Below are 14,804 nucleotides of genomic sequence, written 5' to 3'. Positions count from 1 at the left end.
GGCATTTCAAGCAGCCTGTAATTATGTGCAAAGGTTATTAATGTACCTGACAAACCTCGCTCCACTTCAAAAGGAGGGAAACGAGGGCCCTGGTTCCAGAATTTGATAGTGCCAGAGGCTTTACTTATTTGTGTTTCCTCTCACTGCTTCCATAGGTTCTGAAAGCGATATTACTTTTTCCAACAATTGAACGAATGGCCGAGTCACCGCAGGGCAAAGTTCTGACACCAATACTTCGTAATCTTCGCTTCCTGGTGTATGTTCCGATCTACTTCCTTTCATTCCTCCCAGGAAGTGTCAAGGCCTCATTGGTGAGGTGGGCGCTGCAGAGTCTACAACCACTAGATGAAGCCACTGTGTCCGCTTCCCTTAATCTCTTCAGTGTCGATTGTGCAGGTGAGACGAACCACCCCTCTCCCAACCGATTTTCACTTTTAACATTCAACCTTCACTTCTAGATAGATTTCTACATTTCCTTAGGGGATACGCTACATGACCATTTGTTCACAAAGGGAACTTTTTTATTTTTAAGATATTGTTTATCTCTGGTTCACATCATACAGCATTCACGTAATTGAAATATGTGAGGACAGCATGTCACAAGGCTTTGGTTTTATTATACGTTTATCAAAATGTTAACATAATTCAATTAATTAAATAATATAACAAACAGATCAAGAAGCTGCAGGAGTCCCGTGTTGACAAGCCAAATGCATCCTTTGAATAAACGGGTCATTCTTATAAAAATCCTCAGGTCCTGTGGCAATGAGTGTAAAACAACATAGCTCAAGACTGCAAACACTTTAATAGTGCCAAGTAATAGCAGTACATGGTGTAATTCTGAAAAAGATTCATATGAGGTTCTGGATTCTTTTAGACCGAGTTATAAAATGTGTATCACAGTAAATTACTTGGCTCCATATCTGAAGACATCTCACAGCTATCTCACAGCTTAAGGATAAGGGGGAAATCCTTTAAAACCGAGATGAGAAGAAATTTTTTCACACAGAGAGTGGTGAATCTCTGGAACTCTCTGCCACAGAGGGTAGTCGAGGCCAGTTCATTGGCAATATTTAAGAGGGAGTTAGATGTGGCCCTTGTGGCTAAGGGGATCAGAGGGTATGGAGAGAAGGCAGGTACGGGATACTGAGTTGGATGATCAGCCATGATCATATTGAATGGCGGTGCAGGCTCGAAGGGCCGAATGCCCTACTCCTGCACCTAATTGCTATGTTTCTATGACATGAGATTTAATTTTGAATCTCATCCTGGCATCCAAGGAATTTGAATTCAAGTAATCTGGAATAAAATCTGGATTCAGTAATGAAGACCAAAACAAAACAAAAGGATGTTGAACGGAAATCTGGTTCTCTACTGTCCTTCAGGCCCAGGACATGCCATCTTTACCCAGTCTGGCATATTTATAATTTTAGACCCACAACGTTTAGTTGCCCATTGAAGAAATGTGTAGGCCATTTTGTTCAGGGGCAATTACAGGCGGACAGTAAATGCTAACTTTGTCATAAATGAATGCAACCAATTATGAAAACTCCCACCTTGGTTTGGATTGGAAAGTAGTTTTAGGATAGACCTTTTCACATACACTTCAATATGAAAATTCACAATGTATAGCAAAAGGATGCTAAAACAATTTTCAATACTTTGCAACATTTTTTAAATGGGCTACTGTTGGTGACATATTTATTAACTCTTCCGATGGCTGTATGGATAAATGAGCTTAGGTCTTTGGGCTTTTCACATTGGGCCACTCCCTCACCAGAACCAAATTCCAATGGTCCCAGAGAAATGGCACAGACTGGGTCATGTTTCTGGTCCCATTGTTACTTGCATGGAGAACATGAACTTCCTGGCCTTTGCTTATGACTGCTGCCTGAACCCCACCTGTATGCACATCCATTTCTCCCGTCCCATACCCACCCCAACTCCCCCCACCCACCACCTCCCCTCATCCCCCCCGATCCTTTTCCACCTGTGTCCCTGCCTCTGGTTTCACATTTTGCATCTCTTCTATCCTTAGTTCTTTATCTCACACTTTTTATCTTTTCATCTCTGGCCTTTTTCCAACCATCTCCCACCCTTTCCCATATTAACCTATTACTTGCTGGGCTTTGTTCTACTCCCACCTCTCTTCCCAGCTTTCTCCCCCTCCCATCTGCCAACTACAATCAGTATCAAAAAGGATCTTAACCTGAAACATCACCTATCCATGTTCTCCTGAGCCTGACCCCATGTAAACCAGCATCTGCACGTCCTTGTGTATACATGATTCATATAGTTCTGTCTCAAATCTATATTCAATTACTGTTGCAGCTAATACTTAAATATGAACACAAGGGGCCAACATATAGTACGAGTTTCTGTAGAATCAAGTACCAAAAATAAAGGAATAGGATATAGATAATATTTAGGATGAACTATGGATGATGAAAATCAGCCCACCTCTAGACGAATCACTCTAGGCCTGACTCCGGTTAAGGAACTGCAGATGCCTTGACAACTGCATAAGGAATCTTATGTTGAACACAAAGCGCTGGAGTAACTCAGTGGGTTGGGCCTCCAGAGATGGTGTTTGACCTGCTGAGTTACTCCAGCACATTGTGTACTTGAGGTGGGAAATCTACGGTTAAGAGTTAGGGATTTGTTGAGACTACAAACAAACAGTTCTGAAACTTCTGTTTCATTTCATTATTAGGAACATAGGAACTGGACCACAGTCATTTACCCCATCAAACCTGACGTGTCATTCGATAAGATGATGGCCGATCAGTGTATTTGCTCCATTTACCTGTTCCCTATATCCACGAATAATTTCAGTGATAAAATAAGTTGTCAACTTCAGATTTAAAGTAAATAATTCAGCTCATAATAATTTCAGTTTGTGCGAAATAGTTCCAAATTTCCACCACCATGTGCATGTGGAAGCGTTTCCTCACTTCACGCCTGAAAGATCTGGCTCTAACATATTCGGGCTGTCCTCCAAATCAGAGTCTCCACAAGCACAATTATAATGGAAATAGTTTCTTTTTATCTACCCCATCATTCCCCTTGATACCCTGTACACTTCAATCGAGTTAACACTTAACCTAAATTCCAGGGAGTGCACCTCTCCTCATAATTCAACCCTTGAGTGCAGATCTCATTCTGGTTAATCTCTGCTGGAATCCCTTCAAAGTCTATGCATCCTTCCAATATTATGGTTATCCAGAAGTGCTTACAGTATTCCAGGATTCCAAGCATCCGAGATCATGTCTCAGTGAAATGGCCAATTGATGCTCTATCTGAAGTACTTTTATCTCAGCCAAAGTTTCAATCATGGAAGGAAAGGCACCTATGAGAATAAGTTAAATATATTAAAATTACATTTAGTTGGACATTTGTAATACCCCTGTAGTAAAATATGTTTGTTTTTAAACTAAAATACATACAGTATGACCACAGTTTGTTTCCCATTAATATTTTATAATAATATTCACATTTATATTCAACATTCACCTTAGGATTTCACCTCCTCATGTCCTGTCCACCCCAGTGAAATTTTTACTAAGATAAAACACAACAAATCCTAGTGTCAAAATGAGCTAAATTATGCTGTCAAGTGACAATTAAAGAATGCTTGAGGAATAAATATGGTACTCTTCTCTTGTCCTATCAGTAAGTTTTTTTAGCTTTTCCCTTCTCTTTTTAGTATTTGTTAAGCTCAACAGGTAACACACTGGTCGAGCAAGTTTAAGAGGTGGAAATCATCACTTCAACTACATGATAGTTCTACTCATCCTTCTTTTTCCTTTCAGATAGGTATAGTGTGATCTCTTACCCCTGTTTTCCTCAACAAAGTGTTAATATTAATAATATCAATGGAAAAAGTTTTTTTTTTTAAACTATGAAATTATAGGATGAAGTTATTCCCAGTGCAACTTTTTTATTGGACTATTAAAGAATGAACTTGGACCATATTAGCCTGCACTAGTCTTGTTCCAACAATATCACAGTTTTAAAACAGTGCCAGATGGGAGACACACAAGTTCTGAAAATTACTTATCTACTCTTTTGCACCCGCACCCCCCCCCCCCCCCACCCCCCCCCACCCCACCCCCCCCCCCCCCCCCCCCCCCCCCATTGAACTTAAATGACTGCCCCACTACCTCTCCTCTCCAAGAGGTTGCAACCTTGAGACTTTCACTTTGATTACAGTTCTGGCACCCGCAATGATACAGCGCCTTCCATCCTCCTAAACACCCTACATAATAATCTCCACATATCCGATTGTCATTACAATCTCCCAGTTTCTCAGTCCACCAGCCTCCACAATGTTTACACCAACATGGTGCATGTTGACCCTTAGGTTGAGAAAGGTGCTGCATATACCTCATGGGGCAATTGAATAAAGGAGACTGCAATTCCAAGTGTAACTGATCTGACTTCCACAAGACAATAAAAGTAGAAACCATGTTAATAATTAATTTGGATTCCCTTTGCAGCAACAACTTTCTCCAAATTGGTTCAATGCATGCCCTTGCTTGTGACATGATGCAAACCAACATCATGACTCTCAATGACATTGTCCAATAAGTTTATTAGGTACGCATGCTCATATTAGTTTATTCCCAAGCCACCTCTGATCCCAATTAGATCAACGTTCAATACAACTTTGTTTAAGAATGAGAAGGTAGCGCAAAGAGAGTTTCTCTTAATTTTAGGTTCTGTGGATTACTGACATGACTCAACTTACAACTGGTTACATTGCCCACAAGTGTTATCAAAGGTATATGTCTTCCTATTTGCCAACACGTGTTAGAGCTGTGTGCACATGGTTGCTTGGTAAGGCCAAGGTAGGGCTCAGTCGTAAGACAGTCATATTTCTTTCTAAAACACGCTGTCCATACTTGAGGATCCATTTTAAGACCCAGGACCAGAATTCCAGAACTGAGTCAAAATATCAATGAAGAAAACATCTAAATAAGATTGAAGGTCCTAATACATTAAATCATTCAGGAATTATTGCAAACTGTAACATGAATTGCCTTGTAGCAAACATAATCTCCCATCTTTGTCCAACCAGTTTTGTTGGGTACATATTGTAAACCAGATTATTTCATGTTGGGGAGAAGAAGCATTAAGCAAGATCCCTTTGGGTTCCAGGGACAGCTCTGAGATCCTCGCTCAATGCTTGCTGACTTGCTTGCTCACTCAGCTGACTTGTATGGCACTGAAGAAGGGTCTCAACCCGAAATGTCACCCATTCCTTCTCTCCTGTCCCACTGAGTTACTCCAGCTTTTTGTGTCTATCTTGTGTGGCAGTGAACCTGCTTCCCCAGCTTCAGGTGATTAATTGTGGTGTGAAATAGCAACATATCTTCAGAATTATTTTTATTAATCAATAATTTGTTATATTTCTGTGTACATTTAAAACCAGCGACGATAAATTGTTTTTCACAAATTTGTTTTTTTGTTTTTGTTTTTATACAAGATGTTTGTTGTTATCTGTTTCATAGCCAGTGATAGAATGCAGATGAAATGTATTATTTTTTTAGCATATGGATGCATTTAGTAATGGCAGTTTATTGCAAAAACAGGCACTTCTAATTTACCAAAACATTTTCCTGCATTAAATAATGTACACAAGCTAAAAATGGTGGTGTAAATAATGTCATCTGATCCACTCCAATATCACAATATGACCCAGTTACATCACAGCAACACAGCTAATCAAGAAGACACATGAAACACTGTAAGCTTCATGATATGAAACCCATCATGTTTTGGCCATGTTTTCTCGCATAATAACGTCATTGCTATTCTGTTTCAAATTTCCTGGTGTGCAGAAATGTAATAAATGTGTAAGATTTTATCAGAATATTTTTACAATAATTCCTTCATTTGGTGCAGAAATTACCGGTGACATGTACCATTTATAATGGTGGAATTTGACAGGTTGTACAACAAAACATAGAGTAAGAACTGGGAACCTGAAGCTTTGGAACTACCAGTGTATTATTTTTGGGGTAAAAAAAATAGTTTTGTATTTAAATTTAAACCATTGGTCTGACTCTCCGAACATGCACTTCAACTATTGAATTGCTTTTGAAGTATAAGCTTTGTTGATTTTTAGCCAAACCTGCATCCAATTTACATAGAGCTAGGTGTTTCAAACAGCCACCCTACAAATTGGCAGCTGTTTTGAAGGGATGAACATTGGCCAGGACACTGTAGGTTGAGTTTAATATCTTGTCCTAAAAAAAGTTCCTCTGGTAGTGCAGCTTTCCCTCAACTGTACAAAGTAAGGTTGATTCTCTGTTAACTCTCTGGGGTAATACTTGAAACCGTGGCCTTTTGCCTTGTAGACAAGAATGTTGCCACTGGGCTTAAGCTGATCAATAAATTGTAAGCCAACAAATGTTGTCACATCTCTCCATAGCACAACATATCGAGTATATTGTTTGGATTTATTTTTTCCTGTAACCTGCTTCTAAATATTCTCTCCATCTTGTTTGAACCCTACCAAATCCATTAAAAGAACAGCTTTAAGCATTTCAGAACATAAATTTAAAATTTTGAACAGCAGGCTAGGGAGAGAAATCCCAGCCCTCCAGAACACCACTTGAAGCTGTCAGCGCATCATCCACTGAAACTGCAGAGTTTTGATAGCACTTTTCTCGTTAAAAGCTTTTTAGGAGCTTGATGACCTGGTGTCCTGACACAGACTTTAATATGTTTCCTCAGTGCAGGTGCAATGATCACAAACAGCAGAAGGAATGCTTGTCTGGGCTGTGGACTTTGCAATCGATCTCATTCCTCTGCTCTTTGATTCTTATCTCTCATCTGTGGCTAGTTAGTTGCATGGAATGCTTTATAAGATAATGTGAATTATCTTACCATGCACCAATTTAGCTGTTTATGGCCTGGCAGGAGTAAAAAAAAGCAAAAAATAAGATATTATCCCAATATTTCTATGCTGTACTGTAAGTAATATGTTTTCTGGTCAATTTCTCCCTGCCCTATCTTAAATTGTTTGAGCACAGAAAATATATACAGTTATTTACATCTATAAATTGATTCAGTACATTTCTGAATGTCATGAAGTAGAAGTGAAAAAATGTATTGCCATAAAGAATTCTTCATCCTTTAACCGGTAATCTTTACTGTATTTTTTGTACCCCATCCCCTCAGCTTTGGTTCTAATGTGGAGTCATTAAATGACAAACCTTTATGACAATTTTATATAGAAGTGCAGAATTATAGATGATAATATAGCATATCCTTTTGTTAAGAATGATTGGTAAAAGCACAGAAGAAGGAGGAGAGCTAGTGGTGCAACGTTTTATTTCCATTATTTTACCTATTATGAAAAAGATAGACATTTGGCTGTAACATAAGATGATACCAACTTCTTTCCTTTCATATACACACACATACAGAGTTGAAATGTCCTCAGGGGGCCTCTCCCACTCCTTTTTGTTCACAATTGCATGAAAAGCCCAGAGGAAATTCAGCCTAGCCCTTCCCCCACCCCTTGTCTGTGGAGTGAAAAATCAACTTCATCAGTCAATTGCAATTTTTTTTTAAACTGCAGATGCTGGAAATCTGAAATAAAAACAAAAGATGCTGGAAACTCTCAGGAAATGTTGGCTCCCCTGCCGAATGTTTCCAGCATTTTCTGTTTTTTATTTCAATTTCATCAGGCACTATAATTGCGAGCTGTTCTGGCAAGGTCAATATTGTTCACGCTGCTATAGCTGGAAGTGCATTTTCCACATAGTTCGGTATCTGAATTCTTCTTATATCTGTAAGTCCTGCTCATTGCGATTGGTGCAAGTCCCTTCTGACCATCTGGCTGATGGGGGCTTGCACCTCATTGATGTGGCCACTACTCCTCCTCGTTTGTGAATTATAGTGCCACAGTATTATCTCTGAATATCTCAACAGAACTGTCCACATCCCTGCCTTGCGCTTAGGTGTATTTCAGTGGCCAAATAGAGGATACAAGCCATTATGAGCTACCAATGTGGTCCAACATCCTGGGTAGTTTAATGTAAGCCCACAAAAAACTGGAAAACTTATCTTAAGGTACTTATATTTTCAGTTGATCCTTGTATTGTGATAATATTGCGTCATTTATTGTGTCCCTCTGTGTTCAAAACTGGCTCAGGCCTCTGGATTCACCCTGCATCACTCTATTGACAATACCGCATCAGTCCTGCATATTATCCTTGTTAAATAGATATTAAAAGCTGGTAATACTCAGATCTCCAATCACTTTCCACTTGCCTTGATTTGCTCATACTGTACCAGCTTATCCTTCAAGCAGATACATAAGACTGAAACATGGCAAGCTTAAGTGACACTAACAAAAGAAAACCGCATTCTTCTGTCATTATTTTGTAAGTGTGCAGCGGCTGCATATTAATCTAGTAATGTTTAGATGGTTCAGTATTATTGGAATCTCGAGGAGGATCCTCTAATCTTGATTAGACTTGGATTTAGATCCTTTATTTGTCATTCAGACCTTTCGGTCTGAACAAAATGTCGTTGATCAAACTTTACTGGCTTTACCTTGCACTAAAGTCAAGTAAGAAAGGTAACTTTGAGGGTATGAGACGTGAATTGGCCAAGATTGACTGGCAATTAATTCTAAAAGGGTTGACGGTGGATATGCAATGGAAGACATTTAAAGACTGCATGGATGAACTACAAAAATTGTTCATCCCAGTTTGGCAAAAGAATAAATCAGGGAAGGTAGTGCATCCGTGGATAACAAGGGAAATCAGGGATAGTATCAAAGCGAAGGATGATGCGTACAAATTAGCCAGAAAAAGCAGCATACCGGAGGACTGGGAGAAATTCAGAGACCAGCAGAGGAGGACAAAGGGCTTAATTCGGAAAGGAAAAATAGATTATGAAAGAAAACTGGCAGGGAACATAAAAACTGACTGCAAAAGTTTTTATAGATATGTGAAAAGAAAGAGATTAGTTAAAACAAATGTAGGTCCCTTGCAGTCAGAAACGGGTGAGTTGATCATGGGGAACAAGGATATGGCGGACCAATTGAATAACTACTTTGGTTCCGTCTTCACTAAGGAAGACATAAATAATCTGCCGGAAATAGCAGGGGACCGCGGGTCAAAGGAGTTGGAGGAATTGAGTGAAATCCAGGTTAGCCGGGAAGTGGTGTTGGGTAAATTAAATGGATTAAAGGCCGATAAATCCCCAGGGCCAGATAGGCTGCATCCCAGAGTACTTAAGGAAGTAGCTCCAGAAATAGTGGATGCATTAGTAATAATCTTTCAAAACTCTTTAGATTCTGGAGTAGTTCCTGAGGATTGGCGGGTAGCAAACGTAACCCCACTTTTTAAGAAGGGAGGGAGAGAGAAAACGGGGAATTACAGACCAGTTAGTCTAACATCGGTAATGGGGAAACTGCTAGAGTCAATTATTAAAGATGGGATAGCAGCACATTTGGAAAGTGGTGAAATCATTGGACAAAGTCAGCATGGATTTACAAAAGGTAAATCATGTCTGACGAATCTTATAGAATTTTTCGAGGATGTAACTAGTAGCGTGGATAGGGGAGAACCAGTGGATGTGGTGTATCTGGACTTCCAGAAGGCTTTCGACAAGGTCCCACATAAGAGATTAGTTTACAAACTTAAAGCACACGGCATTGGGGGTTCAGTATTGATGTGGATAGAGAACTGGCTGGCAAACAGGAAGCAAAGAGTAGGAGTAAACGGGTCCTTTTCACAATGGCAGGCAGTGACTAGTGGGGTACCGCAAGGCTCAGTGCTGGGACCCCAGCTATTTACAATATATATTAATGATCTGGATGAGGGAATTGAAGGCAATATCTCCAAGTTTGCGGATGACACTAAGCTGGGGGGCAGTGTTAGCTGTGAGGAGGATGCTAGGAGACTGCAAGGTGACTTGGATAGGCTGGGTGAGTGGGCAAATGTTTGGCAGATGCAGTATAATGTGGATAAATGTGAGGTTATCCATTTTGGTGGCAAAAACAGGAAAGCAGACTATTATCTAAATTGTGGCCGACTAGGAAAAGGGGAGATGCAGCGAGACCTGGGTGTCATGGTACACCAGTCATTGAAAGTGGGCATGCAGATGCAGCAGGCAGTGAAGAAAGCGAATGGTATGTTAGCTTTCATAGCAAAAGGATTTGAGTATAGGAGCAGGGAGGTTCTACTGCAGTTGTACAGGGTCTTGGTGAGACCACACCTGGAGTATTGCGTACAGTTTTGGTCTCCTAATCTGAGGAAAGACATTATTGCCATAGAGGGAGTGCAGAGAAGGTTCACCAGACTGATTCCTGGGATGTCAGGACTGTCTTATGAAGAAAGACTGGATAGACTTGGTTTATACTCTCTAGAATTTAGGAGATTGAGAGGGGATCTTATAGAAACTTACAAAATTCTTAAGGGGTTGGACAGGCTAGATGCAGGAAGATTGCTCCCGATGTTGGGGAAGTCCAGGACAAGGGGTCACAGCTTAAGGATAAGGGGGAAATCCTTTAAAACCGAGATGAGAAGAACGTTATCCCTTATTATGTATCTCTACACTCGCTTGTATTGTCTTTCCGCTGACTGGATAGCATGTGTCAAAAGCTTTTCACTGTACCTCTGTACACGTGACAATAAACTAAACTGTAAACTGTGGGTGGTTTCGTGGATAGGCACTGACCTGTAATTTTGCCGTCAGTGCAAGAGGCAGACACGATGCAGTCAATGCAGCGGAGAAAGAGTTGGAGGATAGTGCCAACGGACATTTGGAACAAGGACTGTCAGTCGACAGTCTGTCCCTGCAAAGGAGACAGAGAAGTTAAGAAAATGGAGTGAGTCACAGACATAGTCCAAGTGAATTTGAAGGCAGGGTGAGCGATAGTGGACTAGCAACTGAATGTTACCACTAATTACCACCCTGCCCTCAACTTCGCTCGTACCATCTCTGACACCTCTCTCCCCCCCCCCCCACCTTTTCCTGATCCTTGTGTCCATCACAGGGGTCAGACTATTGTGACGGAAACTATACCACCATACACCACCAGGCATGTTTCCATGAGGTATTGCTCTATAACCTGAATTATCTATTGGTGTTTTTTTGCATTTTCACAGTTAGATCCTGTTTCTTTGTTCTGCTGTTGGGTGCGAGAAAGCCAGCATATCCTTCAGGAGTAGGCCGGTACCAACATTGAAGGCACCAGTTTTAGATCAGTGAGCTTATTAAATTATTGTTCATAGTTTCTTACTTACATTCTGTCCTTTGCGAACTGGCACAAGCCCAATGTACTTTACCAATAAAGGAGAGTTTTACACATAAATATTCCAGTGACATTTTATAATCATTGCAAGAATAATAAAACAAAGCAAGACAGTAAAAAATCACTCTTGATCCCAAAATTAATGTCATGTTGGAGATGATACTTGCATGAGATTGAATAACAAGCTCCCTTCACTCTTATTGAGGAGCGTTTTCATGTAGAACAATGTGATAGGTGTAACTGGTTCTGTTTCTTCTTTCCAAGGCTACCAGTGTCTGTTTTTTATATTTTCGGCAATTCTTTTTGTTCAAATATCATCTTGGCTCAGTTGGCTGTGCATCTTTCATTTGAGGCATACATTGTGGATTTAATTTTCACACCAAATTGTGAACTGTAAAGTAAGGTTGACATTTCAGCATTCCGAGGGAATGCAGCATATTTTTGCAATATGATGCTATACCAAGACCCTATCTAGCTATCAGGTATGGATGAGATCCCCAGTTATTTTTGAAGATTAATAAGAATATTCTCCAGTAGTCTATCCGACTTTCAACTTTTAGTCTATCTAAGTAAAAAAATCAAGCAGTTCCATCACTTTATTCGTGACTTATGGGAGTAACTGTGCACCAATTTGCTGCCCTATTTGCCGACATAAATAACAGCACCACAAAATTAATTAATCAGATTTGAATCCCTCGAGATATCTGGTGAATACAATGGTGAATTGCACATCTCATTTAGTCTGCTTCCTCCATTTACCATCTGTAATCTATTCGGCTTGAAGGGCCGAGTGGCCTTCTCCTGCACATATTGTCTATTGTCTATTAGAAACATAGAAACATAGAAAATAGGTGCAGGAGTAGGCCATTCGGCCCTTCGAGCCTGCACCGCCATTCAATATGATCATGGCTGATCATCCAACTCAGTATCCTGTACCTGCCTTCTCTCCATACCTCCTGATCCCTTTAGCCACAAGGGCCACATCTAACTCCCTCTTAAATATAGCCAACGAACTGGCCTCAACTACCTTCTGCGGCAGAGAATTCCAGAGATTCACCACTCTGTGTGAAATTTTTTTTCCTCATCTCGGTCCTAAAAGATTTCCCCCTTATCCTTAAACTGTGACCGCTTGTTCTGGACTTCCCCAACATCGGAAACAATCTTCCTGCATCTAGCCTGTCCAACCCCTTAAGAATTTTGTAAGTTTCTATAAGATCCCCCCTCAATCTTCTAAATTCTAGCGAGTACAAACCGAGTCTATCCAGTCTTTCTTCATATGAAAGTCCTGACATCCCAGGAATCAGTCTGGTGAACCTTCTCTGTACTCCCTCTACGGCAAGAATGTCCTTCCTCAGATTAGGAGACCAAAACTGTACGCAATACTCCAGGTGTGGTCTCACCAAGACCCTGTACAACTGCAGTAGAACCTCCCTGCTCCTATACTCAAATCCTTTTGCTATGAATGCTAACATACCATTCGCCTTCTTCACTGCCTGCTGCACCTACATGCCTACTTTTAATGACTGGTGTACCATGACACCCAGGTCTTGTTGCATCTCCCCCTTTCCTAATCGGCCACCATTCAGATAACAGTCTACTTTTCTGTTTTTGCCACCAAAGTGGATAACCTCACATTTATCCACATTATACTGCATCTGCCATGTATTTGCACACTCACCCAGCCTATCCAAGTCACCTTGCAGCCTCCTAGCATCCTCCTCACAGCTAACACTGCCCCCCAGCTTCGTGTCATCCGCAAACTTGGAGATGTTGCATTCAATTCCCTCGTCCAAATCATTAATATATATCGTAAATAGCTGGGGTCCCAGCACTGAGCCTTGCGGTACCCCACTTGTCACTGCCTGCCATTGTGAAAAGGACCCGTTTACTCCTACTCTTTGCTTCCTGTCTGCCAGCCAGTTCTCTATCCACATCAATACTGAACCCCCAATACCGTGTGCTTTAAGTTTGTATACTAATCTCTTATGTGGGACCTTGTCGAAAGCTTCTGAAAGTCCAGATAAAACACATCCACTGGTTCTCCCTTATCCACTCTACTAGTTACATCCTCGAAAAATTCTATAAGATTCGTCAGACATGATTTACCTTTCATAAATCCATGCTGACTTTGTCCAATGATTTCACCACTTTCCAAATGTGCTGCTATCCCATCTTTAATAACTGATTCTATCAGTTTCCCCACTACCGACATTAGATTAACTGGTCTGTAATTCCCCGTTTTCTCTCTCCCTCCCTTTTTAAAAAGTGGGGTTACATTAGCTACCCTCCAATCCTCAGGAACTACTCCAGAATCTAAAGAGTTTTGAAAAATTATCACTAATGCATCCACTATTTCTGGGGCTACTTCCTTAAGTACTCTGGGATGCAGCCTATCTGGCCCTGGGGATTTATCGGCCTTTAATCCATTCAATTTACCTAACACCACTTCCCGGCTAACCTGGATTTCACTCAGTTCCTCCATCTCATTTGACCCCCGGTCCCCTGCTATTTCCGGCAGATTATTTATGTCTTCCTTAGTGAAGACAGAACCAAAGTAGTTATTCAATTTGTCTGCCATGTCCTTGTTCCCCATGATCAATTCACCTGTTTCTGACTGCAAGGGACCTACATTTGTTTTAACTAATCTTTTTCTCTTCACATATCTATAAAAGCTTTTGCAGTCAGTTTTTATGTTCCCTGACAGTTTTCTTTCATAATTTATTTTCCCCTTCCTAATTAAGCTCTTTGTCCTTCTCTGCTGGTCTCTGAATTTCTCCCAGTCCTCTGGTAGGCTGCTTTTTCTGGCTAATTTGTACACTTCATCTTTTGTTTTGATACTATCCCTGATTTCCCTTGTTATCCATGGATGCACTACCTTCCCTGATTTATTTTTTTGCCAAACTGGGATGAACAATTGTTGTAGTTCATCCATGCAGTCTTTAAATGCCTTCCATTGCATATCCACCGTCAACCCATTAAGAATCAATCGCCAGTCTATCTTGGCCAATTCACGTCTCATATCCTCAAAGTTACCTTTCTTTAAGTTCAGGACCCTTGTTTCTGAATTAACAATGTCACTCTCCATCCTAATGAAGAACTCAACCAAATTATGGTCACTCTTGCCCAAGGGGCCACGCACAACAAGACTGCTAACTAACCCTTCCTCATTATTCAATACCCAATCTAGAATAGCCTGCTCTCTCGTTGGTTCCTCTACATGTTGGTTTAGAAAACTATCCCGCATACATTCCAAGAAATCCTCTTCTTCAGCACCCTTGCCAATTTGATTCACCCAATCTATATGTAGATTGAAGTCACCCATTATAACTGTTTTACCTTTGTTGCACGCATTTCTAATTTCCTGTTTGATGCCATCCCCAACTCCACTACTACTGTTAGGTGGCCTGTACACAACTCCCACTAGAGTTTTCTGCCCCTTAGTGTTTCGCAGCTCTACCCATATCTATTCCACATCCTCCAAGCTAATGTCCTTCCTTTCTATTGCTTTAATCTGCTCTCTAAC

The 14,804-nt window shown here is 40.6% G+C and overlaps 1 protein-coding gene across 1 annotated transcript in view; it reads left to right on the top strand.

Moving 5' to 3' along the window:
• Positions 1 to 14,804, top strand: part of ldah (lipid droplet associated hydrolase) — a 295,875-nt gene that overhangs the window by 238,948 nt on the left and 42,123 nt on the right. Inside the window, exon 6 of the mRNA XM_033021529.1 lies at positions 156 to 396. Coding sequence (XP_032877420.1) covers positions 156 to 396 — 241 coding nt within the window. The remainder of the gene's footprint in view (positions 1 to 155; positions 397 to 14,804) is intronic.

The sequence above is a fragment of the Amblyraja radiata genome, chromosome 5 (genome assembly GCF_010909765.2).
Source record: "Amblyraja radiata isolate CabotCenter1 chromosome 5, sAmbRad1.1.pri, whole genome shotgun sequence".
NCBI classification, from domain to species: Eukaryota; Metazoa; Chordata; class Chondrichthyes; order Rajiformes; family Rajidae; genus Amblyraja; species Amblyraja radiata.
Note: the sequence above shows the minus strand (reverse complement) of the source record. Positions and strands in the feature narration are given on the sequence as shown.